The 27,032-nt window shown below is 51.1% G+C and overlaps 1 protein-coding gene across 27 annotated transcripts in view; it reads left to right on the forward strand.

Annotated features, from left to right (window-relative positions):
* Celf4 (CUGBP Elav-like family member 4) overlaps positions 1–27,032 on the forward strand; it is a 289,799-nt gene that overhangs the window by 255,189 nt on the left and 7,578 nt on the right. For 4 of the 27 annotated variants that reach the window (XM_026400069.2, XM_026400079.2, XM_077792298.1 and 1 more), the window contains exons 4-11: positions 7,705–7,830; positions 8,150–8,229; positions 8,592–8,735; positions 9,888–10,035; positions 11,734–11,883; positions 16,022–16,087; positions 17,464–17,547; positions 22,738–22,821. In XM_026400069.2, the coding sequence (XP_026255854.2) occupies positions 7,705–7,830; positions 8,150–8,229; positions 8,592–8,735; positions 9,888–10,035; positions 11,734–11,883; positions 16,022–16,087; positions 17,464–17,547; positions 22,738–22,821 (882 nt within the window). Of the gene's footprint in view, positions 1–7,701; positions 7,831–8,149; positions 8,230–8,591; positions 8,736–9,887; positions 10,036–11,733; positions 11,884–16,021; positions 16,088–17,463; positions 17,548–22,737; positions 22,882–27,032 lie in introns of all 27 variants that reach the window. The other 23 variants (XM_026400067.2, XM_026400078.2, XM_077792296.1 and 20 more) reach the window with 13 other exon arrangements.

Below are 27,032 nucleotides of genomic sequence, written 5' to 3' on the forward strand. Positions count from 1 at the left end.
CTGCCTCGGCCCTGGGGGGGTTGGAGTGGGGTGAGGGTCTTCATTTGCATTCCATTGCGGTCCCCTCCTCCGTCCCCATCCCAGCAGCCTTTGATCTGGTTTGATGTCTCTTTCAGCCTCTTCCCAGGCAGGAAGGCTTTCATCCTCAGGAGGCAGCTCCCAGCCCAGCTGCATTGCTGGCTCCGCTCTGGCACAGTGTGGTGGGGGGAGGAGGGAGGGCATGGTTGTCCTCTCAACTGGTCTACTTCATGCTGAGAGCTCCCCTGAGGCCTGACCTGTGACCCCATATTCCAGGTGAAGGGGCTGTTCTCAGGGAGGGCAGTCATCCTGGTTGCATGGCTGCAGAGGGATCTAAAACCTGAGCGCATCATCTTGGTGTGGTCAGCAACTCTGGAAACTGGTTTTACGAACCTGACAGTAGGCAACTATTGGGTTCTCAGGATCTGGAGAGGGTGGTGCAGACCTTCAACCCTGGCAGCACCTTCTTGATTAGATCGCAGGTCAAAGGCTGTGAGGTGACTCTACCAGGACTGGCAAGGAGAAGGCCAAGGAAGCCTTGGGATTTGGGAAAGGGTAGTCAGGCAACCTTAAAAATTGCACAGATGTATGTAGATTTGGATGAATCAGCTTGATTTCTATTTTCTGTTCAGAGCCATAGGTGCTTGCTGATCTGGACTGGGAGAATTCATAGAAATGGCTCATAGGAATGCTGAAGTGTAGCTCTCGGGAATGTGTTGCTTGTTTTGGCTCAATCCAGGTAGGCCAAGGACTATCTCAGTGGTCTCCAAAACACCACCTGATCGATGGTCAGGGTGGTGGAAAGGAAAGCCTGGTTTCTTAAGTTGACCTGTCCTGGCATGACTTTGTTCAGTTCAGTGTCCCCAAGTGTCCTCTCTACACCTCTAGGGGGAGGGGTATTGCTGTCTTACCAGCCCAGTTACAATGGTTGTAACAGTCATAATAGTTGCATTTATTGAGCACGCACTGTGCCAGGCACTGTGCTAAAAGCCTCGTTTATCTTAACTTACTTATTTCTCATGTGGCTCTGCCCAGGGAATGTATATACCTTGTCTTATGTTTGCACAACAAAAACATGGTAGAACTAGGATTTGACAGACAGCCTCATTTCCTTTCTGGGTCAGGTGTAGCTCCCAGCCCCCTGCCTAGGGAAGAACCCCCCGACCCACAGGTGAAGTGAGAGAGAAGGACTGTATCCTTCACCCCCTAGACCCATGCCTCTGGGGCCTTAGGCACCAAGAAATGAGCCTGAGACCTAGGATACACCTTGAGTCAGGGAAGACTCCATGGGAAACTAGCAGTCTAAGAGACCCCTGAGGACCCTGCATGGGATAGTCCAGGTTTCAGGCTTTGCCCAGCAGCTGAGGGGCCATTCTGTGGGGTACTTGAGTCTGGGCTCTTGCTGGTCCTGATTACCCTCAGGACCAAAGTCTACAGGAAAGGACAAAAGCCTCCAGCTCTGTCATCGTGAGTGTCTGACAGTTTCCTCCCACTCTTAAGATGTTGCCTTTGAGTCTCCACATCTTCCAGCCACCCCTCTGTCTACCCACCATGTGCAGACCTCAAAGCCATTTATTCCCATGCTGGCCCCTGGCCCCAGGGTTCTCCCCAGTTCAGTTCCCTCCCCACAAACCCTGTCTCAGCAGCTGGAGGAAAGAGGATAGTAGAAGTCTATTGCAGTAATAAAAGGCATTAACCATCTGAACACTCGTCCACAGTGCCCCAGCAGCCGTCTATCCTTAAGCAGAAAATATTGTTTAGTGCCGATGGTAATGAGTGAATCAAATTTTGAAAATTAAACCGGAATTTGAGCATTAGCGCAAGGATGCTGGCATTTGGCAAGTCGAGTGGTACTACTGTCACCCACCTCCTCCCTGCTCAGGGGCCACTCACCCTGCAGGGCCAGTAGCATGCTCCCCACACTTCTGTGGTGTGTGCATATGGTGGGGGGCACTGGCCAACATAGAGCCCTGAAATATCTCCCTGTGAGGCCTGTTCTAATCCTGAGGTTCCACCACAGACACATCATGCTTCTCTGTTTTTTAAACTCTCCTTTAAAAATGCAAATCCTTCCTGACACCCCTAGATGAAGGAGCTCAAGAGTCTTGTCTCTCTAGTGGAGACAGAGATTCTGGCAATCAGACTCCACTGGGGTCTTCATATGTGCCTATAGCTTCCCAAGAGGTGTTACCCAGTGCACTTTATAGGTCAGGAATCCAAAGCTCAGGTTTAGACTGGAGTTCTGGAAGAATAAAAAACATTCTGAGGCCAGAGAAATGGAAGATCTTTATGTTGGTGGGAAGGACAGCAGGAAGGAGGCTTTTGGAACAGCACTCAAACCTCCCTGGGGTTTGAGTTGCAAGTCTTGCTATAGGAAGGAACTAGTTGGGAGCAGTTGAGAAGGGCAGCCAAAGGTCCTTCACCTCCCAGCCTTGGCTCAAATTCTGCTGTGCACCAGGAGCCCTGGCATCTGCCCTATGCACATGACCTCCTCCTGGGACCCTTCAGGATATGGCCACATTCCCCTTCCCCAACCAGCCCCTTCAACCTGCAGCCCAGCCTGAACTACTGGATTTAAGACAGACTGCCAGGCCTATCTGTTCTCTCTTACCTGGAGCTATGGCAGAGACTCTAGGACCCATGGTCTAAAGACTTTAGATTCTCCAGGAATCTCAGAACCATGCATAACCTCCTAACCTATTTAAAGAGAAAATCCAGAAGGGCCCTCAAGACTTATCTCAGGTCCTCTGTTCAGTCAATTCCCAGGCACAGAGTAAGTACTCAATAAATATTTGCTGAAGGAGTGGCCAGAGGAGAAATCCAGTGAATGTTAGGTGCTCTGGCCCAGCCTCTCCTGGAAAGACCGCCATCCGATACTTTTATCCACTTCGTAGGGGTAGGATATGGGGCACAGAGCCCAGCTGCCCTCGCCCTGGGTGCAGGCAGGGTTGGGACTGGCTCCCATTTTCTGTTTTCCAGTCCTTCTTGGGAACCACACTCCCTGTCCCCAGAGTCCCAGGTGCTCCCACATACCTGCGGATATAGGTACTCCATTTTAAAAGAGCAGGAGTCAGCAGCAAGGGCCATGCCACTGAAGACCAAGAGGCTGGGATTGATTGAGGTTCAGCTGAGGGCACTCCTGTGCACCCAGGTGCTGCCTCTCCGGAAAAGCACAGGACCTTGGTGTTATCCAAGGTTCTGCCAGCTCTGCCTCTTTGTGGCCTCATTCCTCCTTAGATAGGCACACTGGTTTTGGGGCCTGCAATATGGCATCCCAGCTAGCCGTTGTCTTGTTAGAGGACCTATTGATTATGGAGGTACTGGCTCCCCATCTGGATGTCAGCTCCAGTGAGTATCTCCACCTTTTGTTCAATTCTACAGAAGCAGTGCTTAGAGAAACTTCTGGTACAGAGACAGTGTTTTTCAGGCAGTTGCTGAATGACTACAGGAACATGCTCCCTTTGCTCTACCCCATGCCCAGGAGGAGTCCATATAAAGACCCCAGGGTGGGAGGTACAGAGATGTCTGCACTTCCTCCAGGCCTCTGGCATGTCCTGTGCAGCCTGACAATCAATGTTTGCCTGTGCTGGGTACTGGCCTTGGCCCTGGGAGTTGGAAGGTGGCACAACATGGTGTCCTGACCTGAGCTGGCCTGTGTTGAGTGGAGGATGACAGACTCCCAATGCTGGCCTCTGATGGCTCACCACATCCTGGAGACCCCCAGGGGTCTCAGTGATCTCTCAGTCAGGGGCATCTTCAGCCCACCTGCACACTGGCTTTGAGGACTTTCCTCACCATATTTCCTTTGGCCAGTTCCAGCAATGTCTACCTGAATAACTTTTCAGAGGAGCAGCAGCCCTCTTACACCCTGATCATGGGAGACAGTGACTTAGGGCACCCAGGAGAGGGAGCCCACCAGAGCCTCCCCATCACCCAAGGTCCCCAGTTTAGAGAGCTGGGTGTGGCCAGGGTCTGCTCAGCCTACATTGGGAGTTAGGATCTGTGTCCACATTGGAGGAAGGTGAGCACTCATCAGAAACTCAGGCAGTCTCTGAGACTCTTGCTAAGTTGGTATCAGATCCAAGACACCATTTAAATGGTACCACTCGTCATCTAACAGAGCTTGGGACATTGCCTAGGGAACCAGAAAGAAGGTGGGCAGGGAGAGTAGATTACAGGGTGATAATCTCTCTTCACTAGTCACCCACAGCTCAAGTCTGGTCCATCCTATTATCTCAGGTGCCCTCTCTACCCTAAGTGTGGATCCTCTCTGCAGAGGAGGACCTGTCTACTCTGTCTACTCACAGCAGGGGTGATCTTCCTGGCCAAAATAGGGCAGGGAAAACCAAGGGGGCACAATATCCCATTTCCTTTTTCTCCTATCTAGAGAAACCCAGCTGGTCTCCACTATTACTGCTTTCCAGGCCATTACCCCTGCAGCATCTCCCAGAATCCTAGCTATGTGAGGAGAATATATTTGTCCCCATTTCACAGATCTAGAAAACTGAGGCAAGGAGCAATTAGTTACATAGTCAGGTGTGAACCCATGAGCCTGCCCAGAAGGAGATTTGCTGGGAACTCAGAATCCTTCCAGCCAAAGACAAGCCTTAGGACCACAGTAACAAAAACCCAACTAGAAACAAAGAATACAAACTCATCACATTCAAGGATCCTAAAACAAACATTTGAGTGAGGTGGGGTAATTCGAGAATACCTGGAAGAAGTGGGTCTGAAGTTTCTTCTTGCAACCCTTCAGAAAGGCAGACTAGCTGCACTTTCCCTGAGGAAATTGGGATGGGCAGGAGAGGGGAAGTCTGGCCTCCTACACGTTTAGAAAGGTCTCCAGAGGGACGCAGGCGTGCAATGAAGAAATGTGCAGGCAAAGGACTTCAGGGGAGGGGAAGAGAAATTAGCAAAAAAAAAAAAAAAAAAAAAAAAACACTGGCAAAAGGAAAGAGGCTGGATAGAAGACACGTGTGGATGAATTTTAATGCAATCAGAAAGCTGTCATAATGATAATAAAGGAATACATTCAGACGTCAGGAGAGGGAAGGCAAGGAGCTGTGTCCCAGCATTTAAATCAGGCTGGGGGAGGAGGTGCTTCTCTTTCCTTCCTTTTTCTTTCCAATAGAGGAAGTGGAATTTCTAAACTGGAGGGCCAGGGATTAGCAAGGGGCGGGGTTTCACTTCAAAGTTTCTCTGGAAATTCCATTTAATGGGAGCCAAGGGCTGGGGGAAAGAGGAGACTGGGCTTTGCCTCAGAGAAGTTTCAATTGCTCTACAAGAGGAGGAAAAACTCCCCTTTCACTTCAAGTGAAACATTGCTACTGCTGTGTGCTGCCCGGAGTCTAACCTCAGGGCCCCACCTTGGTCTCTGTTTCTTTCTCTTCTTTCTGCCCACCTCTCTTCTCCTTGCTTTTTGTTTCAGATTCCTTTTCCTCTGTCTCCTACCATCTTGGCTCTCCCTCTCCACTTCTAATTTCATCTCTCTCTATTCCTCTTCACTTCCTCCCATTCACTCTCTCCCTCTGTTTTTCCCCTTGGTTTGGAGTTGATGAGCTGGGAACCCCACAGGACTGGAGATGAGGTAAAATATGCCCCAAAGTCCTGCCATGACCCAGAGTCAGACAGAGCAGCCCAGGCTGAGGCAGGTGTAGGGCTGGGTTCTGGCTCCGGAACTTCTGCCTCAGCCCAACTATGTGAAGGGCCAGGCTGATGTTGTTCCCAGTCCCAGAGCTGGTAACAGAAACTGCCAATGGGTCCTGCAGGTTAAGGAAGGAGCAGGGATCCAGCACCACCTCATCATTGAGAACACAGTCAGTGCCAGTGCATCTGGGCTAAGGGTTACCCACAGGGTAAGAGCTCTCTGCAGAGGATCTGGGGTTGCTTGCTTGGCTTTGCTCTAGACCAGGGAACAGTCCCTTAGTTCTATCTGAAATCTCTGGGCAGTGAGGACTCTCTGGAGGGAGATGGGGGGAACCACCTTGAGAACAGAGGGACATCAGGGTCTGAGTACCCTTGTGTTCAGAGGAAATCACAAACACATTACTATTTGCAGTTTTGGGGGTCAGCATTTCTGCAGCTTTCGCTGTGTCAATAATTTACCAGTCCATAAACATCTAGTGAGTGCCTGCTGAGAGCTGCCACCATGGGGACCTCGTTCCAGTCACTATGGCTGCATTCTAATTTAGCCCAAAACCAAGTGGTGTAAACCAACTGTTTATTATGCTCACAGATTCTGAGGGTCAGGAATTCACAGGGCTCAGAAGTCTTGCCTCTACTCCAGAATGTTTGAGTCTCAGGTGGAAGACTCACAGGTCAGGAGCTGGAATTATCTAAGGACTCATTCACTCACAGGTCTGGTGGCTGACATTAGCCTTCAGCTGGGTGCACTGGGTGCATCAGTGGAGTCCGTGTGGGCTCACTGAAGGGCTTCACATCATGGTGGTTGGTCTCCACAGAGCAAATATCCCCCAAAGAGAGAGCCAGCCAAGAGCTGCTCCCTTTTATAACATAGTCTAGGAAGTTATAAGTCAGGGGCACCACTTCTGCCACTCTTCTTTTGTTACAACAGTCCTAAGAAGAGTGGAAAGAACAAAGGATGTGTTGGGTGCCAGAATCCTTTTGCATTCTTTTACAAGCTGCTGCAGATCCATGCAACCCAGTGGGATTCCCCATCACCTTGAGCTCATAACTGACTGGGGTCCACAAACAAATTGACACTCATCACAGCATGGGTGCTGCTGAAGCACCTACAGAAACAGGCTCCTGGGAAGTGCCCCAGGCTGAATTTTACAGGATGAACATTAAGGAAGGTCCAGACCAAGCACTGGACATCAAGATGGAGGTAAAAGTAAGGGAGACAGAAAGGAGATGCACACCTAGGAAGGGCATAGGGCATGCTTCATCCATTCTGTTTCTTGATGGTACTGAGCGCCTCTTCTGTCGCAGCAGAGAGGCTGTACCTTCTTCCCTCTGGAGCATACCTGGGATGGGCCAGGCAGGGCCCCACAAAATTCAACTACACGGGCAAAGCAGTAGATAATTTTTCTTTTGAAATTCGGGCTATACGGATGGGGGACTGAGAATAAGAGAGAGGAGGCACGAGGGGCATGGTGAGAAGGCCATATTTTAAACTGAGACCTAGAAGAGAAGAATCCAGCCTTATGAAGACTGCTCGCCAGGCAGAGGGAACAGCATGAGCAAAGTGGCCACTGCAAAGAATTCTGGCACCTGGGGAAGACAATGTGTGTTAAAAGGACGGGGAGAAAGGAACAGGCAGCCCAGACTACCCTTCTGCCCTAGGCGAGGGCCAGACCAGGGGCTTTGCTCCTCAAGTGTGCAGCCTGCCTTCTAGGCAGGAGGAGGCCGAGTTGCTGCCACCCAGCTCCCTCCTTCCTCTCCTCCTCCCCTCGATATGCCCTACTCTCCCATCCTGCTCCTCTGCTGCTGCACTCCCGGCTGCTCAGCGCCTCCCTCTGGAAACCCGCTCTAGCTATGGGGGGGGGGGGGGTCCTCTCCCTGCTCTCTCCCGCTTTCCAGCTGTGAACCCCCAGGCCCCTTTCCAGCAATCCTCCCTCCCCTGCCCCTTGTCCTCCACCCTCGCCGTGCCCTCCTCCCTCCCACCCCCGGGACCGTTCCGCGCCACCCGGCCCCGGTAAGCATCTCCTAATTTTGTTCTAGAAGATAGAAAACTCTTCGTGGGCATGCTCAATAAGCAGCAGTCAGAGGACGACGTACGCCGCCTTTTCGAGGCCTTCGGGAACATAGAGGAATGCACCATCCTGCGCGGGCCAGACGGCAACAGCAAGGGTGCGTGGGCGGGGCGTGCAGCCACGTGGGGAGGGAGTCTGGGAGCGTGGGGAGGGAGTCTGGGAGCGAGGCTTTCAAGACTCCGAGCTGTCCAAGTCCGGACCGGACCGGAGGGCAGGGTTTGGGGTGCTTTCAAGCCTTTGGGCCTGTCTTTCCGTTCTGTGTGCTCTGTCTCTTGGTCTCTCTCTCTCTCTCCCCCTACCTCATTCTGCTTTCATCCAGGTTGCGCCCTCTCTCTTGGGCCCTTACTTTGCCCTGCCTCAGGGTTCCAGTTCTCCTTGGCCCTTGGCTCGGCTCAACTTCTCTTCTGTCCCTGCAGGGTGCGCCTTTGTGAAGTACTCCTCCCACGCCGAGGCACAAGCCGCCATCAACGCTCTGCATGGCAGCCAGACCATGCCAGTGAGTGTGGCCCTTGGGGCGGGGACTGGGCCAGCTGGAAACCTAGACATCCGCCCCGCAGGACCCCGCCAGAGGGCCAGTGCTCATAGTCTCCGTATGAGACAGGAGAGCATTTCCCTTACACTGTTTCTCAGACAAGGACACTGAGGCCCAGAGATGTGTTAAGGAATAGCCCTGTGGTGACCCAGATAGAAAATGCCACTGTCGGGTTGACAGCTGAGACCTATACTCCTGGGCACCATGCTGATGCCCCCACCCGGTTAAAGCGCCTGACAGAGAAAGCAGGAGGCCCAGGCCAGGGGTGCTGACAGCTGGGGACCAGCGCTGGGGCTGGTGGGTCTCACATTCCGCCCTGGCTGCAGGGAGCCTCGTCCAGTCTGGTGGTCAAGTTCGCAGACACTGACAAGGAGCGCACGATGCGGCGGATGCAGCAGATGGCTGGCCAGATGGGCATGTTCAACCCCATGGCCATCCCCTTCGGGGCCTACGGCGCCTACGCTCAGGCAGTAAGTGGGGGCACAGATGGGCCAAGGTTCTGGAGCTCCCTCCCAGAGCTCCAGAGAGGAGGGACACATAACCAAAAATGTTACTCTGCCCTGGGGAGTGAGTGGAGCCAGGCATAAACCCAGGAAGGATAACCTCACAAGGGATTAAGAGAAGGCTGGTCCAGTTGCGGGTGGTTGCCAGGAAGAGGTGGGTTGTTGTCTTTGTGTTTAGAAGAGGAGCTAGAGAGAAGGCTTTCCGCTGGGCAGCAAGATGGAATACCCCAAATGCCCCTCCCACTTAGCCAAAGCAATGCAGAATCCTAGGAAGCACTGATGGGGAGGAGGGAAGATGCCAGTGTTTGTTCCTCATCCCTGACCTGCCCCCATGCTTGGAGGGATATTATCAGTCTCTGGTCATTTGCCGCAAGGGTCCTGTGAAGTGACACCTGCACTTCCCCTGTGACACCTCAGGCCCCCCTTCTCCCAGGCCTCTGGCCCACCAACTTCTTTCTTCCACAGTAGAGCCTTCTCTGACAGGATCTCCCCAGCTGCCTCCAGACTTGTAACCACAGTCCCCACACAATGGCACTGAAGTCAGCTAGTGTTCTGGTTCTAAACATACCAGCTCACCTCATTTCCTCAGGAGTGTCCAGCAGTGGCCACTTCCAACAGCCTCTCCTGCTCCCCACTCACCTTTTGACAACATTGAGGGTATCTGGGGTCTATTCATGATTCTCCTGTATCTTCTGCCCAACAGACTCTGGGTTAAGACCATTTGGGGCAGAAATTAAATGCCATTAACTCTACAGAGGCTTATCCAACTCTCTGGCACTTTTGATGTCACATACTCACGAATGAGAGGCCTTACCCATGAAGCCAGTCCCCTTCCCTTACCCTCCCCTTACCCTCCCCAATGACTTCAGAATCTCAAAGACCCTACTATTACTTTTGAATGCAGTCATCTCCTACGAAGTCATCTCCCCAGTAGTAGCCAATGAGGACTAGGGCAGGAATGGGGGAGGCATTAGGGCTCCCTGGATGTGGTGACCAGGAGATGTCTCAGCTCCCTGGGGCTCAGGGCCTGGGAAGTTGGTCCACAGGAGCTGAGCCCCCTGGTGGGGAGGGATACCCCTCTGGAAGCCTGTGATATTTTTTCCACTCCCTCTGCCCCAGCTGATGCAGCAGCAAGCGGCTCTCATGGCATCAGTCGCACAGGGTGGCTACCTGAACCCCATGGCTGCCTTCGCTGCCGCCCAGATGCAGCAGATGGCGGCCCTCAACATGAATGGCCTGGCGGCCGCACCTATGACCCCAACCTCAGGTGAGCCCACAGGTATCAACACAGGACCTGACCCAGTGAAAAAGCACCTGGGTCTAGGCTAGGGCCTAATTTCAGCTACTAGTGAATCATCCTGGGGCAAGAGCACATGGTGCCTAGGCCCAAGCTGGCCTTGTTGCCTGGCACTTTGTCTCAACAATATTCTGATCAGTGAGGACGCAAGGGAAGATGGGATATGGGTCCATGAAGTCCAAGGTAGGAATTTCAGGGTGAGAATATCTCTGATCTTGTTTATCCATGCATTGTTAGGAATGAATTCATCTTGACCTCTACTAACAATCAATATCTGCACAGAAATTGATATGCCCTTCAAGGTCTGAAGGAGAAGAGCCCTGCCTGTTCTGTGCCCCTAGCCCAGGCATAGGAAAAGCCCTTTTCCACTTTACTTTAAGCCAACCTAGAGTTACTGGTCTTTTCCAAAACAACTACATAACCAGCAAGAGAGAACCTTTATCAAAGGTTGATGGGGGTTGGAAAAAACCCAACTCACAAAGCATGTTTTTGATTGGCACTTGGCTATTGTCCAGTTCAGTGATTCTCAACAGTGCAGTTTTGCCCCAACCCCCAGGACATCTTGGCACTATCCAGAGACATTTTTGTTTGTCACAGCTGAGAGAGGGGAATGCTACCATAATCTGGCAGGTAGAGGCTGGAGATATTGCTACACATCCTACAATGCACAGCTCAACTCTCCCACAATAAGGAAATTCCAGGCCAAATGACTGTAGTGTTAAAGTTGAGAAGCCCTAGTCTAGTCCAATAACTAGCCCAACACCACAAACTCTCATTTACTGAGCTGACTCTCTATGTTTAGATAATAGTACTGATCTCTCTGACATCTGGGAACTGTTCCTTTCTCAGCTGAAAACAAGGAAAGACTGTACTATCTCTGGGCTCAACTTGAACACTGCCCCCTTAGCTTTGATCCCCAACCTCAGGGATACTCATGAATTTAGGCAGTGGGCCCATCCTCATGTCCTCATCCAAGGGAAACCCTGATTTTACATGAAGAGGAAGGTTCTTTCCAACTTCAGGGGCCTCAGTGCAATCACCATAGCATTCATATCTTGGGTTCCATCTGGAATAGAGAGGACACTTGGTATTGCTATCTGATCCTGACTTTCTTCTCCTCACCATGACCACCACAGTTGCTTCAACTCCAGGAACATTTGTGTCTACTCTGTAGGAGATAGGGCTGAGGCTGGACTCTGCAGTGACCTCTTTCCCTCAATGTAAGGAACCAGAATTAAGACCTTCATCTGAGCAGCAAAACTTCTTGGGAAGACAGATCAGCCCCTCAAGGGACAAACAAGGACCAGGCAATCCTGACTTAGCTAGAGTTAGCAAAAGCCTCTGAAAAAGAATGAAGGATGAACAAGTATGATTAAAGTCAAGGGCAATGAGAATAGCCTGTGTGGTAAGAGAAGCCTACCCATCTATTGGGTAGATGGGACTTGAACTCCTTGTTGAAGGATGGATAAAATTGGGATGTGTGAAGTCATTTTATGCAGAAAGATAAGCCAAGGCATGGTTCACAGTTAAGACTGAGCTGGTGTAAGAGGTCCAAGTCTATCCTCAGGCCCTGGGAGCCAACAAGGTGGGGCTCCATGGGTTGGCCTTCCTCACCTTTGTTCTGTTTGCCTCCCTTCTTTCCCAACCCATTTGCATCCCTGGAACCAGGTGGCAGCACCCCTCCGGGCATCACTGCACCAGCCGTGCCTAGCATCCCGTCCCCCATTGGGGTGAATGGTTTCACCGGCCTCCCCCCACAGGCCAACGGGCAACCTGCCGCGGAAGCTGTGTTTGCCAATGGCATCCACCCCTACCCAGGTGAGCACATCCGGCAGTCTCCCTTCCTCGGGAAGCATACTCACCATTCTGTCCTTGCTGTTACAACTAGGAGCATGTGGCTCCTGCTCTCTGTCCATTCCTTGGTAGATCCCAAAATGTGATCAAGGAGATCCAGCTTCTTGCCCTGCTTCTGAAAATGTGCAGTTGGAGAGAAGAGACTAAAATCCCACCCGTGGGGATGCGTCTGTCTGATCACAACAGTCCCATTCCAGTGACTCCCTTAGGGAAGAAAAGACACTGGATACAATTGTATAGCCAGGCCAAGAGTAACTGCAAATTAATAGAATGTGAATTTGCGCTAAAACAATTAAGGGAATAGAAGCTAAAAGAATAATTAGATTTAACGTTTAGTAGGAAAAGACTCATTGAGGAAGGAAATGGAGACATACTGGTTGGCATACATACTAACTAGTACCCACCAGTCAGTCGGGTCTCTTGACGCACAAAAACTCTGGGCAGCACCTCAGACAGCGACTTAGAACTTTGGACAGTTCCCAAACTTGCAATTCAGAGTGTGGCACACAAGAAAATCCTGCAGGCCTGTTCCTGATTACTTTTACTCCTTTCAAACTCAGCACTTGTCACGCAGTGAGAGTGTGCAGTTGACCTAGAGCAGCTTCTCTCTCTTGTCTGGAGGGTGAACTAAAATCAGTGTGGGGAAGCTGAGCCCTGAGCTCAGTCCAGCAAAGGATAATGTAATAAGATATGAAGACTGCTGTCCCCCTTTCCTAGAGGGCAGAGGGAGAAGTTTCAGAGTGCAAATGCATATTAGCAAGTGTCTGGTCTGTGCTGAGTGAAAGGAAGGCGCTGGGGGAGGGCAAGACATGGTCTATCCCCTTGGAGGTTGAAGTCCAGGTGAGAACAAAATCCATCTACAGAACCAAGAGACTGTAAGGCAGAAAGAAGTTGAATCAAGAGTGAATATTCTCAGGTTGAAAACACTGAAGGACTCAAATGATGGGAGAATCCTATAGGCTGAAGAAGCCCCAGGGGCCCCCTTGAGGAGGAGGCTCAGGGCAACTTTAACAGGTGGGCAGGCATTGGAAAGATGAGGATGATCAAGGCGCACACTCTGGCGGGGCCCTTCCTGGAGACCCAGAGGCAGGAGGGGACCTGCCTAGTAGGGGCAGAGATGGTGAGGAGGTTTACCTAATAGGACTGAGGGGTTCAGTCTCACCATCCCTGCTCCTACCAGGCAGCCCCCTCCTGCCACTGGGTCTTGTTCCCCAATCTGGGTGCCCATCAGAATCTAGAGATTTGATAGAATTACAGAAGCTCAGAGGTTCTGATTTCACTGTCTGAAGTATGGCTCAAATATCTATAGTGTATAAAAGTTCCACCAGCAACAGAGTGCAAAGCCACTGTGCTGTAGGGACATAGAGGAGGAGAATTTTGTGTCTCTGAACTTGGAGTTGTCCTTAACCCCATTCCAGTGCTTGTTGTACAGGCACCTCCAATTCCTCAGAAAAATGGCCAGAGGGATCTAGAAAGTGATGTGGTAGGGCCCAGAGTATTGGAGTGGTGTTTGAAGATGAAGGCTCCAGCTGATAGGGGAGACAAACAGGGACTTAGCAAGCTGGAGGTGGAAGTGACTCCACTAATATCAGGCTCATGGGCTGGGAGATGCCACCCCTCAGCACATCTGGACTCTCCATTCCTCCTTCCCTCCAAGCCCATCTGGATCTCTGGATTCAGGGAAGCCATTTCCTTCCCCACCCCCACCAGCATCTGTGAGCCATTTCCCTCATGGAACTTGGAAATGTTTCTTTCCCCCATTTGTAACGATCTGGCACCTCCCATAAACAATTCCCTGCCAGAGCAAGAGGAGGGATGGAAGGAAGGAAAGGAGAAAAGTAGTACATTAAAAAATTAATTTACCATCTTTAAAATGCGGAGTTTGGAGCCACTGTAATGAACGAGATCCTTCAAAATGTTCACTCTTTGGCATTTACTAATGAGGTCATTAGGCAGAGAAGTAGAAAAGGGTTTCATGAATGTTTTCTTTGCTTCCTAGCCCCAGGTAGTTTCTCTGTCCTTCCCTCTTTTTCATGGAGAGGTTGTTGGAAACACACAGTGTGGCCTTTAATGAAAGGGTGGCTCTCACAAACATAAAAAACCTGTTTTTTCTCCAGTAGTTCTATTTTCTGGGCACTCACTGTGTTTCTGGCACTCTGACAGGGGCTGCCATGAAGTTGTGCTGGTTATATTTTGCACAAGGGCACCAAACTATGTGCCCTGATGTAGGGGTAGCCTTTCTAATCTGCATCAAGGCGCTGCATGGGTGAGAAGCTGGGAAGACCAAGAGGACAAGCAAGATGTGGCTGTCCCTCCAGAGAGCTCAGATTCTGGCAGAGGAGATCACTCTGCCATGCATATTGCAGCTGGGGGCTCTTGCTCCAGTCTCCTCCATGGAGGAAATATAGGAACAGGGTTTCAGACTGGGATAGCCCCAGGCAGGAAAAAGCCTGTATCATAGCCCTTCTTTTGTTCTTCAGTATTGATTAGAGCCCCAAAGGGCCAGCTCCTCTGCTACTCCTAGGGGGTATTAAGCCTGTCATCCAACTGACTCTAGCGGCCTCTGCCTCAGCCTGGGCTCCCCTGAGGTCTAGATGCTATTTCCTAATAGCGATTAACTGAAAAACTCAGGAAAAGAGCTCAAAAGGAGAGTTGGGAATTCTGTCCATTCTACAGGCCTCAAAACCTGGCATAGCCAGTTAGCTTGGCTGGCCAGAGTTGACAGGCAGATGTGCCCTGGTGGTTCTCTTCCTGCCATCCTGTGTTACCCAGTTTGCCCAGACATACTGGGGCTGGGTCTTCCATATGAGTGAGCATCTGTCCTGTCTACCTTTCTGGGCCTCCAAGGCCAGCCCAGTCCCATGTCAGTCATCACCGACCTTGGTCACTAAGGGTTGTGCCCACTGCTGATGCATGCTTCACGCTTTTGCCCACAGTTCCTCAAGAGACAGCAAAGGCCACAAGATGAACCAAGCCTTTCCCTATTCAAGCTTCTCTGAATGTATTGCCAAAGTTTCAGTTCAAGGGTACCAGAGTTACAGGGCAGAAGATAGGGGAAGGTCTTTGGTCTTCTAGCTCTTTGGTGTCTGTGGGCAGCACCCTACTCCCAGCCCGTAGGGCAGAACTCAACCTGTGTGGCCAGTCCCTGCTGCAAGAGTCTCCAGCAAGACCAGGAGTAGAAGATCTCCATGCATAGTGAAAATTCCTTAAGAATGAGGGAGGGAGTACTGGGGTTGTGGCTCAGCAGTAGAGCACTCACCTAGCACTTGTGAGGCCCTGGGTTCGATCCTCAGAATCACATAAAAATAAATAAATAAAATAAAGTTATTGTGTCCAACTACAACTAAAAATAAATATTATAAAAATAATGGGAAATGTAAATTAAAAGTGAATGTTTTCTAAAGAGAATGGTATGAGAAAACAGGTCTGGGTGCTATAGTCAGGAAAAAGCCTGTCTCAAAGTTAGTGAAGCTGAGAGGAATTTTCATGCAACTCAATGCAATTTGTAAACATAAAAATATATGAGGCATATGTAATAAACTAAATTAAAAAAAAAAGAATGAGGGAGGGGTCCCTCTGAGCTGGAGTGGGTGGTCCAGGAGGACAGAGTGGCAGGGTGAGGCCCCCCAGTGGCCTTTCTTTCACCCAGATGACATCTACCAGGCTTTTCTTCATTTACTGCCCCTGGCTTCTGCTGAGGATCAGTGAGGATGAACCCCTTCTGACAGCTTCCAGCCCTACAGCTCTACAGCCCTGGTGGGAGCTCATGTGTTTCCCTACCAAGACCCTGGTGATCAAGCCCTCCTCTGGCCTCTCTTCCCCAATCCTCATATTCCTCTGCATGAGCCCCTATCTCAGCCACACCCAATCCAGCTGTAACATGCCTCCCCCAACTATGGAGGGCAATGTAGTAGGAGCCCTGGGCTTGGAAGGGAGACTTCCAACAGGGCCCAGCACTCAGGGCCCCTGTCCCAGACACTGCCCTAGTAAGCATGTAGTGGCTAGAAGGGACAATGCAACTATTATGTTGTCCCCGGAATGGTGGGGGCAGGGGCCAGTTTGGGTGCGCATCACTGACTTCTGCCCGTTGGCTCCCCAGCAGCACAGAGCCCCACCGCCGCGGACCCCCTGCAGCAGGCCTACGCGGGAGTGCAGCAGTATGCAGGTCGTTAGTATCCACACGTCCCCTCAGCTCTTTTCCTGGCTGCATTCATCCTTCCACGCCTGTGGCACCAATGCCCTCTTCCCACCCCAGACCTGGGCCCTGCATGGGGGTGGGAGAGTGGGTGGCAGGGTCCTCAGGGGAAGGAGGGAGGGCTATACTGGCTCCACACCCCCACCCTATCTGGGCTAACTCCCGCTCTCAGGCCTCCTAGCATTCGGTGCAGTTTTCCTGGCATGACAGGGTGGACTGGTAATGGTGGTTGGGCAGAGCCCCAGATGAGATGAATTTAGTTACTTGTCTTTGAGGCCCAATTTCTCTTCCCAGTGGTACTGCCAGGGTACTGCAGAGCCCCTCCAAACCCCTCTCCTCAAAGAGATTGCTCCCCTGGGCCTCTGGCCTCACCTTTGCCCAGGAGCACCAAGCTGCACAGCAGCGCTGGGGGCCAGGCCAGACTTGGGGTGCTGCCTAGCATAGTCCACAATCACTGGCTCAGGAAGCAGAGATGCCTGGGTTGGAGAGAAGGAGGGACTCTGGAAAGGAAGCAGCTTCTACCAGCCAGGCAAGTAAGTCAGTTTGCTGGGAGAAAATGGAGCCTGAGATAGTGTGTGTTTGGTGAGAAGAGACAGCCTGAGGCCAGCAGATGGCCTGGGGCCAATGAGCCAAATCAAGCTGTCAGCCAACCATTCATCCCCACCCAGCCTGTGCCCTGTTGTCATACCTGGTCAGGTTACCTCATTGCTGGCTTTGGAGAGCCAGTGCTGTCTCCCCTGAGGGTGAGTGGGCTCCCTGATGAGATGAGAACTGAAGGAAAGCTGGTCTTCCTCCTCTAGAGACCAAAGAAAGCTCTCTCACTGGTCCTGGAGCCCTCCCCAGCTCCTATGTCAGACCTTGCCCCTGAGGAAACCAGGCCAGGCAGAGGGGTATGTTGGACTTTTCTGTCCTACCTCTGCTTTTTTTGAACTGAATATAGAAAACAGCAGGCTTGTCCATCTCAGCCCTTTTGCCCCTGGGGCCTACCTCTGGCAGGTTCCCTAGAGGCCAGGTCCACACATCTGGCAGCTCCCCACGTCCCACACAAGTGCCCTCTGAGAGGGAGTGAAGGCAGATCAGCTATGGCTATCCACTATTGCAGATTAGACTTGCCTGACCCCTCAAGTGCACCCCACCCCCACATATGCACACACTTCTCCAGTCCTCATCCTGTGCTTCTTTGCTGCTACCAAAGACTGAAGGCTGCTTCCTCTGAAGCAACTGAGCTAACACATACCAGCTGGCCGGCTGGCCTTTACTGCCTGACACTGAAATCTCTCTTTCCCACCTCTCACCCTGTCTCTTTGCCTCCTGTTGTCGTCTCTCGCCTCTTCTCTTTGGCCCTCCAGCAGCCGCCTACCCTGCTGCCTATGGTCAGATAAGCCAGGCTTTTCCTCAGCCACCGCCAATGATTCCCCAGCAACAGAGAGAAGGTGAGTCTCATCCCCTCCTGCCCCTCTTCCCAAAGAGACTGTTCACCTGTGTCTCTGGTCTCACCTGGGCCTCTGGCCATGGCCTTGGTTGGAAAGACAATCTGGTCTGTGTGTGTGAGGAGGTGGGTGAGGGAAGGCAGCAGGGTTATGGGATGTGGCACTCTCCTATCTGGGCTTGGAGGCGCACGTCTTGTGGTCAGCTCTGCAAACCAGAGTGGCGGTTGGGCCCAGCACAGGGGACTGGACAGAATGCACCAAGGGCTGGTGGGTCATGCACGCGACACCTTTCCCACTCCCCTCTATCACTTGCCACTGGGATGACACAACTCACACACTGATATCTTGTTTTTTTAAAGAAAAAAAATCCTGAGAATGGTTGCTCCTTCCCTAGCAAGCCCTGAACAACCTAGCCTCTGTATTTTTCAGTGGCAGCCTGGCCCCTGCCCCAGGAAGCACCCAGCTTTACTGAGGACATAGGGGCCTGTCCTTGGGGTCTTCAACTGAGGTCCCACTGCTGTGTTCTCAGGGAACTTACAGCATGGCTAGGAGCTGAGACTGTGTGGCAGCTTTGGCAGCACCAACCCTGAGAGCTGTGGGTGTTGAGAAAGAATCAAGGTGGTCAGGAACATGAGGAAAGTGATGCTCTGTAGGAAGTGGAGTCCAAGAATCCCCTTCCCTGGTAAGCAGGATTTGGCCAGCAGAAAGGACAGGAAAGTGCTTGCTCATGGCTGGGGGTTTCACATTCTTGTTCATCCTGGAAAGGAGACCTTGTGCCCTGGGTGACCAGGAGTGGAAGGTGTGGCTCCCAGGTAGGACTTAATAGGCAGGATGAGGCAGGATGAGGCAATAGGCCTTACTCAGGCCTAGTAAGGAAGGGGGTTCTTGAAAGCCACCCCTAGAGACCCTGATGCAAACACCGCAAAGCAGGTAAGGTCCACTGGCTTGGGTGGCAGGGACTGAATGACGACACTCAGTGTGTTCCCATCCCAGTGCCTAGTGATCCCTGTAAGCAGAAAGATAGGAAACTAAGTTAATAAGCCCTTCCTTGGGGGCCTGCACACAGATAGCTGAACTTGAGGTATAGGAACACTAATAAGGTCCTGTCTTCTCACCCCCATGGGAACTTCACTTGGCACCAAGGCCACTGAGTTTGTCCCAGCAGCCCACATGGTGGAATTTCCCACTGCCCACCTCATAGCCCCTACAGCAAACTGCCTTGGAGCCATGGGATAGAGCTTACTCAGAAAGATCTGGGGCATCTGCTGGTCCAAATCCCTTTGGCAAGACTGGCCACTTGAAGGCCCTAGAGCTTGAACAATTAAGAGCCTGGACTTTGAAGCAAACCCTCTGATTCCCAGATCTGCCTCATATGACCTCAGACAAACCTTCTTATATCCTTAGCATCTTCATCAGAAATGAAGACAGTAAGGACCATTTCTTAGAGGGGTGTGAAAGTCAAACTTGCTCAGAACTGCCCTCTGAACTTCATGCAGCAATTATCTGCACATAGCCCTTCCTATACCAAGGTGTCACCCCTCCTTGCCTAAAAACTGTACAAGAGGAGTGCCATCCCAGCTCACAGGCTGACAGCTCCTGAGATCTGCATCATTAGACCTCTCTGTCCCAGGAGAGCTGAGCTATAGTCACCCAGAGGTACAGACTCAGTTGTCATGCCCTGGTGCAGCTAAGTGACACCTGGAGCCCCCTTCAGTGAAGTGGGGTAGGAATGGTCCATCAGTCTTGCCTTCTTGCGATGGCCCTGGCTCTGCTTTGCCTCTGCCGTCCCCTGTGCCTTCACCAAGCAGGGCAGAGCCACAGGGGCTGGCCCAGGCCTAGAGCAGAGAAGTATATCCACAGGCCCTGACACTTTTGTCATCATGCTGGCTTTTGGCTGTAGGCAGCTCCCAGTGTCACTCTAGCCTGTGGGCTCATAAATCTTCGAATCCTGTTTTACACACACATGTATGTACGCAGAACTTCAGGTCAGTACAACCCTCACCCAACAAACATGAAGATTCTACTGCTGGCTTTTAACTTGGTCCCACATTCACATCCTGCCCTTCTCCCCACCTACCCCTCTGCATCTGCCTTTGAATTCATACCTTCTCCATCTCTGAGCAGCTTCAAACACACATGCTCCCTGCTCCCTAGACCAGGCCCTGTGGGCTGCTTCTCACTTCAGCCCCTCTCATTGCTGTACCCCTTTCTCCCTGGTCATGGTGCTCAGGCCAAGCTACCCCAGGAGAGCGGGGCTGGGGTGGGGTAGGACACAAACCCAGATACCAACAGAGCCTCACTTATGCATAGGTGAAATGGTGACACTGGGTGTGGGTTTCTGGGGAAGGCTGGAGGGAGGGAGAGGTCTTCAGCACAGAGAGGTAGGGAGGCAGGTATTCCAGGCAGGGGTCAGCAGGAGCAAAGGATGCTGCCAAGCAGGAGGTGAGCCTGGGGCCAGGAGATAGGCAGAAAGGTGGGCTGCAGTCTGACCAAAGCCAAATCCCATGGTGTTGTATGAAGCCTGAACAAGAAAGAAGGCATATTCCTCCTGCTTCACCAATGGTTGTCCTTTTATATCATGGCCACCATCCCCTGTGGAACACCTCTGAATATCAGAATATACTGGTTGTTGGGGAGGACCCTCCTACAGTTGCCTGAATCCCCGAAGGCTACCTGCTCCACAGACTGAACGAGGCTACCCTCAGTGGTGGCTGCAGGTGCAGTTCTGCCAGGAGTTGCAGGGTAGTTAGTAGTAGTCGCTTTCTGTCTCTGAAGTGCCATTTCACCATTTCTTTGGGTTGGACCAGATTATCTCTAAGGTCCTGCTAGTCCTGCCATATAGATACTCTCCAATCTTAATGAAAAAGCAGAAGGACTTAAGGGGGTGTAGTTTCACTTCTGGGGGCACTGAAGCTGCTGTCTGTCATCCTACCCAGGCTGGACCTAGAAGGCCATCCCTGGGTACTCAGCTATACACCTTGCAGATGGGACTGAGCCTGTGACCCTGACTCTGAGAGCTCCTTGTCTCTTTAAGAAGAAGAGAAGTAAACTCCTCATGAAACAACTTGCAGAACTTAGAGTTGGAACAAGGACTCTGAGTCTGAGGAGTGTGTCAGCATGGGGTGGAGCCATCAGGGAAGCCCAGAAGAGTGAGAATGGGAATAGGAAGGGAGGACAGAGGGCACATGACCAGGAGGACAGGAGAAGGCACATGCCCCCACATTTAGGGAGTGACTGGCCTAGTAAGAGAAAAAACTTCCCAGAAAGAGCCCCAACCCTTAGAGCATGGGGGATGGACACAGGGGGCACCCAAAGGGAGAGGCCAGAAGTACTCTTGGGAAAAGAAGGCATGGGTGCTGGAAGAGGTGTTAGAACCTCAAGAATGGTTCCTGCCCCAAGGGAGCATCCATCTACCTGGGCACCATCTAGGGGTACATTCACATGGCATGCACCAGTGAGAACACAGTATGATGGGAGGGGGACAGAGAGGGGACAGGGAGAAGAGGGCCAGCAGAGCTCGGGGAGACAAGGGAACACATCTGTGCCTGGTTCTGAATGCGCCGTTCTCTGGCAGAGTGCCTGGGTGGGTGGGTGGGTAGAATGTGGGGACCAGGGACCAAAGAAGTCAGAGGCTCAGCTGGGTGGCTTCAGTGGGCAGGGTAGTCCTCTCTATAGGCTGTGGGCCTCCACGGGGTGGAGGTAGATGGAGGAGGAAGGAGGGGAGTAGGAGGGGAGAGGAGGGAAAGAAGGAAAAGAGAGAATCCAAGGTGAACTCTTTGCCCCCAAATTGGATTATCTGGCAGCCTTGCTGGTCCCAGAGAACCAGGACAGTTGGTTCTGGCCACAAAAACTGGTGCCTTACAGCCCTCACTTTTAAGCTCATGCTTAGGTTTCCACCAGGCTCGGATCAGAACCCCAGTTCTTACACAGCTCTCAGTGTAGCTGTCTCCTTTCCATCAGCCAGAGGTGGAAATCATCATCACTACAATGATCACAAGTCACTTCAAAGGGTTAAATACTATGTGACACATGGTATTTAAGATGGCAGGAAACAGACCATGCATCTTGAAAAGATTTCTATTTCTGAGAGTTAAAATCAAGCATTTTGACTATTCAAAAAGAAATCTTTAACTATCTGGAAATTTCATGAATCCAAAGACCTCCAAGTGTTCAGGGCATCTGGGAAGTTAAGATTTTATGACTAGTAGAGAGAGAAGAATACACATTGTGGAGGCCATGGCCTAGGTTCATATCCTGTCCCCATTTCCCTCACTAGCTGTTTGTCCTTTGGCAGGTAACTTAACCTCTCTGGGTCTCAGTGTCCTCATCTGTGAAGTGGTGATGACATTGTAGTTAAGTCACAACTTTGCTCTAAGGATGAAGTGAATTAACATACATAGAAAGTGCTTAGAACAGCCTGGCACATGTTCATGCTGCACAAGTTGGCAGGACTGTTACTGTTGTAAGGAGATGAAGAAAGTTTCATGGAATGAGGCTCAAGGGTGTCCTGGCTAATTGTGGCACCTTGGTGTGCAGTTTTTCCTGTGTCATCTTCTAGAAGAAGCAGGGGAAATCTGGCTTTTTGCCTTCAAGACTAGGAGACAGTGTGATGTGTGGCATAGTGCAATTGTGCCTCCATGGCCAGATGGGAAGGAGTGGCTGCAGGTCAGGGAGGTGACTGAACCCAGGCCACCACCCATGGGCACTCCAGGCCAGTCTATGCTAGGCCTGTGAAGATAAAGTGTCTCTCCAGCACAGGATGTCACTGCCCAAGCCATTCCTTTCACCCTCCCCAGAGCAGGGGCTGAGCAGGAGGGAGCCCCCAAACCTCCCTGCCCCTCTCTCTCCACAGCTGACCAAGCTTTGGCATGTTCATCCCATTCTCTCATTGACTCCACCCACCCCAGCCCCAGAGATGCCAGGCCCATGTTACTGATCCATTTTGCAGAAAAGTCGACTGAGGCACAGAGAGGTTCAGAGACTTGCCCAAGGACAGAGTGGAGACCAGAGCTCAGACTTGGGGCTCAGCAACCCCATTCTTTGGGGACCCATTGGATCTTGAATGAAACCCCCCCTCCTAACCTTGCCCCACCTCTCCCCGCTGCGCTGCCTAACTCGCTCACCTCTCCTCTGTCTCTCTCTTCCCCCACCCTGCCATCCCTCCTCCCTGCCCACCCCCTCCCCTCACCGCAGGGCCCGAGGGCTGTAACCTGTTCATCTACCATCTGCCCCAGGAGTTTGGGGACGCTGAGCTGATGCAGATGTTCCTCCCTTTCGGTAATGTCATCTCCTCGAAAGTGTTTGTGGATCGGGCGACTAACCAAAGTAAATGCTTTGGTGGGTAAAGATAACAAACCAATTAGCTTCACTAGGACAGGGCTGCTCGCACCAATTACAGGTGTCCAACTGCTCCTCACCTGCTCCTTCGCATCGCCCCCAGGTGCTCCTGGATCCAGCCTCCATCTCTCAGCCCTTTTCTGTCTTCCCCTGTTCTTTCTGCTTCTCGGCTTTCCTACCCCCCTCTACCTGGCTCCCACCTCCCACATCCCAGCCCAAGAAATGGATTTCCTCTTCCAGCCAAAAGGTCCAAGGCCATCCCCTGAGAACAGGAGGGGCCCACTTTGGGAAGGGCTGGGAGAGGCAGTGAGCAGAGCCCAGGATATCCATTCTCCCAGTGGTCCCTCCTCTCATGGTCTGAGTGGCCATCCTGACCCCTGGGGTCAAAGCCCTGTGAAGCCCTACCTTGCCTGCCCCTTATCTGCTCTCTCTGCCTGTCTATCCTGCCGCCCCCTCTCTGTCTACCTGTTCCTTGCTCCCCACCTGCCATGCTGTGAATCCCTCTCCCCACCCAAAGCCAACAGAGCTGAGAACTGTTGAGGAGCCAGGAGGAGACTGGTCACTTCCCCAAGAAGCCTAAGCTCTGAGCCCAGATGGAAATCACAGCCACTCAGCTGCAGTGAGCTCTGCGAGGCACCACACAAGGAAATGACCAGGAAGGCAGAAGGAGAGACTTGGCAGAGACGTGGGGTTGGGAGGAAAGGTTTAAATGGCAGGGAAGAGGTGCAGGAGGCTTCTGGGAGATCAGCAAGGGAGAATTTATGCTGGGGAGGTCTCTGGCCATTTTAATGAGGAGGCTTTAATTGGTGTGGTAGGTCATGGGAGATGGTGTGAGAATGGAACTATAGCTTTCAGGAAACTCACTTGGTGGCAGGGTTTTAGATGAGAGGTAAGACCTAGAAGGATCCAGGAGTCTGACAGATAAAATGCAGGACACCCTGTTAAATCTGAATTTCATGTATACAATACTTTTTTAGTGTATGTCCTAAATATTGCATGTGATAGGTCCTATGTAATATTGAGGATAACACACTAAAAAAATATTCATCACTGGTCTGAAATCCACATTCAGCTGGGCATCCTGTTTTTATCTGGCAAAGCTGACAACCCTAACCAGGAAACTCCAGACTTCCTCATGGAATTCCCCCTCTTCCCCACACCTCTCCCCTCTGCTCCTCTTTGGTCCTTCTCCCTCCTCCTCTTCTACTTTGATCAGCCCATCTTTTCAGGGCCAGATCCATTCATGAGCCCTTGAGGACTAAGTAGTATAGTCCCCAGGAAGCCATACATGGGACCATAGCTGAGTCTACCAGAATTTCCTGATAGACCCCCCAGGTTCTGGAGCTGTGAGGAGAGTGGGAGCCTGTGTTGGCTAGGGAACCATGGTCACAGCTTGAGGGTAGGGGAGGGGAGAGATACACAGTGGAAAAACATCTGGAAGCCTGGAGACTGGCTTTCCTGAACCAGGAAGGACTTGAGAATTCAGGGCATATTTCCCAAAATCTTGTACCACTGTCCTCTCCTCTCTGGCAGATGCCACAGAAAACCTGTGGTCCTTTGATGGCACAGAGTTGCCCCAGTAGCTCATTTCTTTTTGGGCATGAAAAGCTAAAGAAAGACAGGGTGTACCACTCGGTTGTCTAGGATATTTCTCCTTATGAATATAGTGGTATATGTAAAAACTACCAAGTGCAAATCAGTTATATTTGCTTTCAAAATAGGATCCAAACATTATGTAAATGAGAACAAAAAACCCAGGAGCCTGGGAATCACTAAGTTCATCCAGGCTTATTCTCCTGTCACATCTGGGCATATCTGCACTGTTCCTGTGGCATAGCCTGGGTTTTCAAAGGCAGTTCCTCAGAATCTGCCCCAAGCAGTACCCACTAAGGCTCACTTAAGATATCCATGACCAGGACTTGTTTCTGCTTTTCATAGAAATCATCCTCTGTATACTTCTATTGTCTCTTTCTTTTCTTCTCAAACTCTCATACTAAATGTCTTCTGGCCTTGAGAAAGAACAGGTTCCCACCACACTGGCCCAGCCAACTGTTCCTCCTTTAGTCACTTGAGTTCTCCAACTCACTCCAGCAGTGGCAGTGACAGCATAGCCTTCTACTACTCTCCCACAGACCCAGCCTGTGAGACCCTCACTCCAGTGCTCACTCATGGGCAAGTCACCAAACACTCTGAACCATGGGGTCCTCATTTGTGAAATGGGGATGTTTGCAGTCACCCTCAGGGATGCTGAGAAAGTTCCATGAGATGGTCTATAGCAGAGGCTTGGCCAGAGCAGACCCTTCAGAAATACCACTATCCCTTTTCTTCTGCCATTTTTGCCACAAATGTGGTCCTGTGTTGAAATGAACTTGAAGGTTGTACTCTGGATAAGCATCAGAATGAAAAAAAGAACATTCCTGAGGCCTTCATGAAGATATGTGCTGCACAAATGGTCCCTATGTTGGAAGGAGGGCTGGGGGATGCTAGGAGGATGTCCTACTTGTGAGGCTTTCCACAGTGTCTGGGAGGTGGGAATGGGGCAGGGGACTCTAGGGGAAAGGAGACTGTGCTGTGAATGGAGAGTACGCTGAGCTCTGTCCACAGGGGTCTCCAGTCTGTGGGCAGATGCTCCCTACCCTGATCACTGGCCAGTTAACAAAACTAGATGAGGGAGAAAAGTTCCCTTCAACCCAGAATCTTTCCCAGCTCCAATGTTTCCAGATACCTCTAAACTCTTCAGGAAGCTACGTTTCTTCCTTCCTCCAGACCTTCCCACCTGGTGACTAGCTCTCCTTTTACACCTCACCACTTCATTCCCTTTTATCTTTCTCCATTCTTTCTGCTTTGCTCATTTCTTTACCTCAAAAAGATCCACGAACTCCAGATGTCAAGGTAGAGCTGGTGCCAGTGGTGTGTAAGCAGAGGAGTAAGGGATAGAGCATGTCACCCACAGTCAGGCCACTTTGTCTTAGCAGAGACAGAAGTTTTAGTTGTAACCATCCTCCTTAGTCAGGAGGAGAGCAGTATAAACCCAAATATTGCTCTGGTCTGCTAGGCACCTGACTATAGTCATCAGGGGATGGGCCTGGAGGGGATGAGAGGAGTGGGGGAAAGGATGACAGGAAGTAGAAGTTCATTGGCAACTGTGGATAATCCTCAATCTTTTCTATTTACTTTAGTATATAGATTTGTATGGATGTTGGTGTTGCTGTGCTTTTCCTAGCTCTCACCAGTTATGGCAGCATTCACATGTGTGCACTCATGTGTCCACACATGTACAAGTGAGACACACATGCACACACACCTTCTTCCCCCATCTTTGATGGTATGTGGCTGAATGACAAATTGATCAAAGGAAGGAGAGGAGAGAAAGAAAAGAGACAGATGGAGGCGATGTCTGGGGTTGGGGTAAAAAGGGAAAAAGCACTACCATGTGGGAAGAGTAAGGAGGGAGTCACTTTCTTGGAGTAAAGGTGCAAGCACACCTACAGTGCCACAATTAACTAAGAAGATAGCTTCTGTTTCACGTAGTCTAGTGGTGCACCTGTCTCTTACCTATCTAATGGCCATTTGTGGGACAAGCACCCCACCTGAGGCACATCCTATAGCCTGTGTATCTCACCAAGCTGGATTTCACATTTTGCAGGATCTAAGTCCATTTTACAGAAGAAAGTCATCTGAAGTGGAATGAATTTAAGGAAATACTAGATGAAACGAAGCTATAGAGATTTATTTACGGGAGAATTTGGAGTGAGAGGGGATGTTTTTATTTATTATTTCTTGAACTGGCCGGGAGGCTCCTGGCTATAAACCTACTGACCACAGGAGCCCTTTCCTCAAGGCTCACTTTGGGAGTTTGGGAAATGTTGATGGGAAGTCTTGTCTGCATGAGGAGATACATTCTAAGTTCCTGAAAGTGACTTTTGAACTCACTTTGGAACACCACCCATTCCAGTCTGGGAACTGCTTGTTTAGGACTGTGAGCCAGCAGAACCTGATGTGTCTGGGAACTCTGGAATGAGATTGTAGTCCCCATACAAAGTAGTCTCTAACTTTTACTCATACTGTTTTAGTAATCATATTAATGTCTACTATTATGGTGGTTGGAGTTCTCATGAGGGGTTGTGGGGCACATATCAGTTGGCGCATGC

The sequence above is a fragment of the Urocitellus parryii genome, chromosome 13 (assembly GCF_045843805.1).
Source record: "Urocitellus parryii isolate mUroPar1 chromosome 13, mUroPar1.hap1, whole genome shotgun sequence".
Taxonomy (NCBI): Eukaryota; Metazoa; Chordata; class Mammalia; order Rodentia; family Sciuridae; genus Urocitellus; species Urocitellus parryii.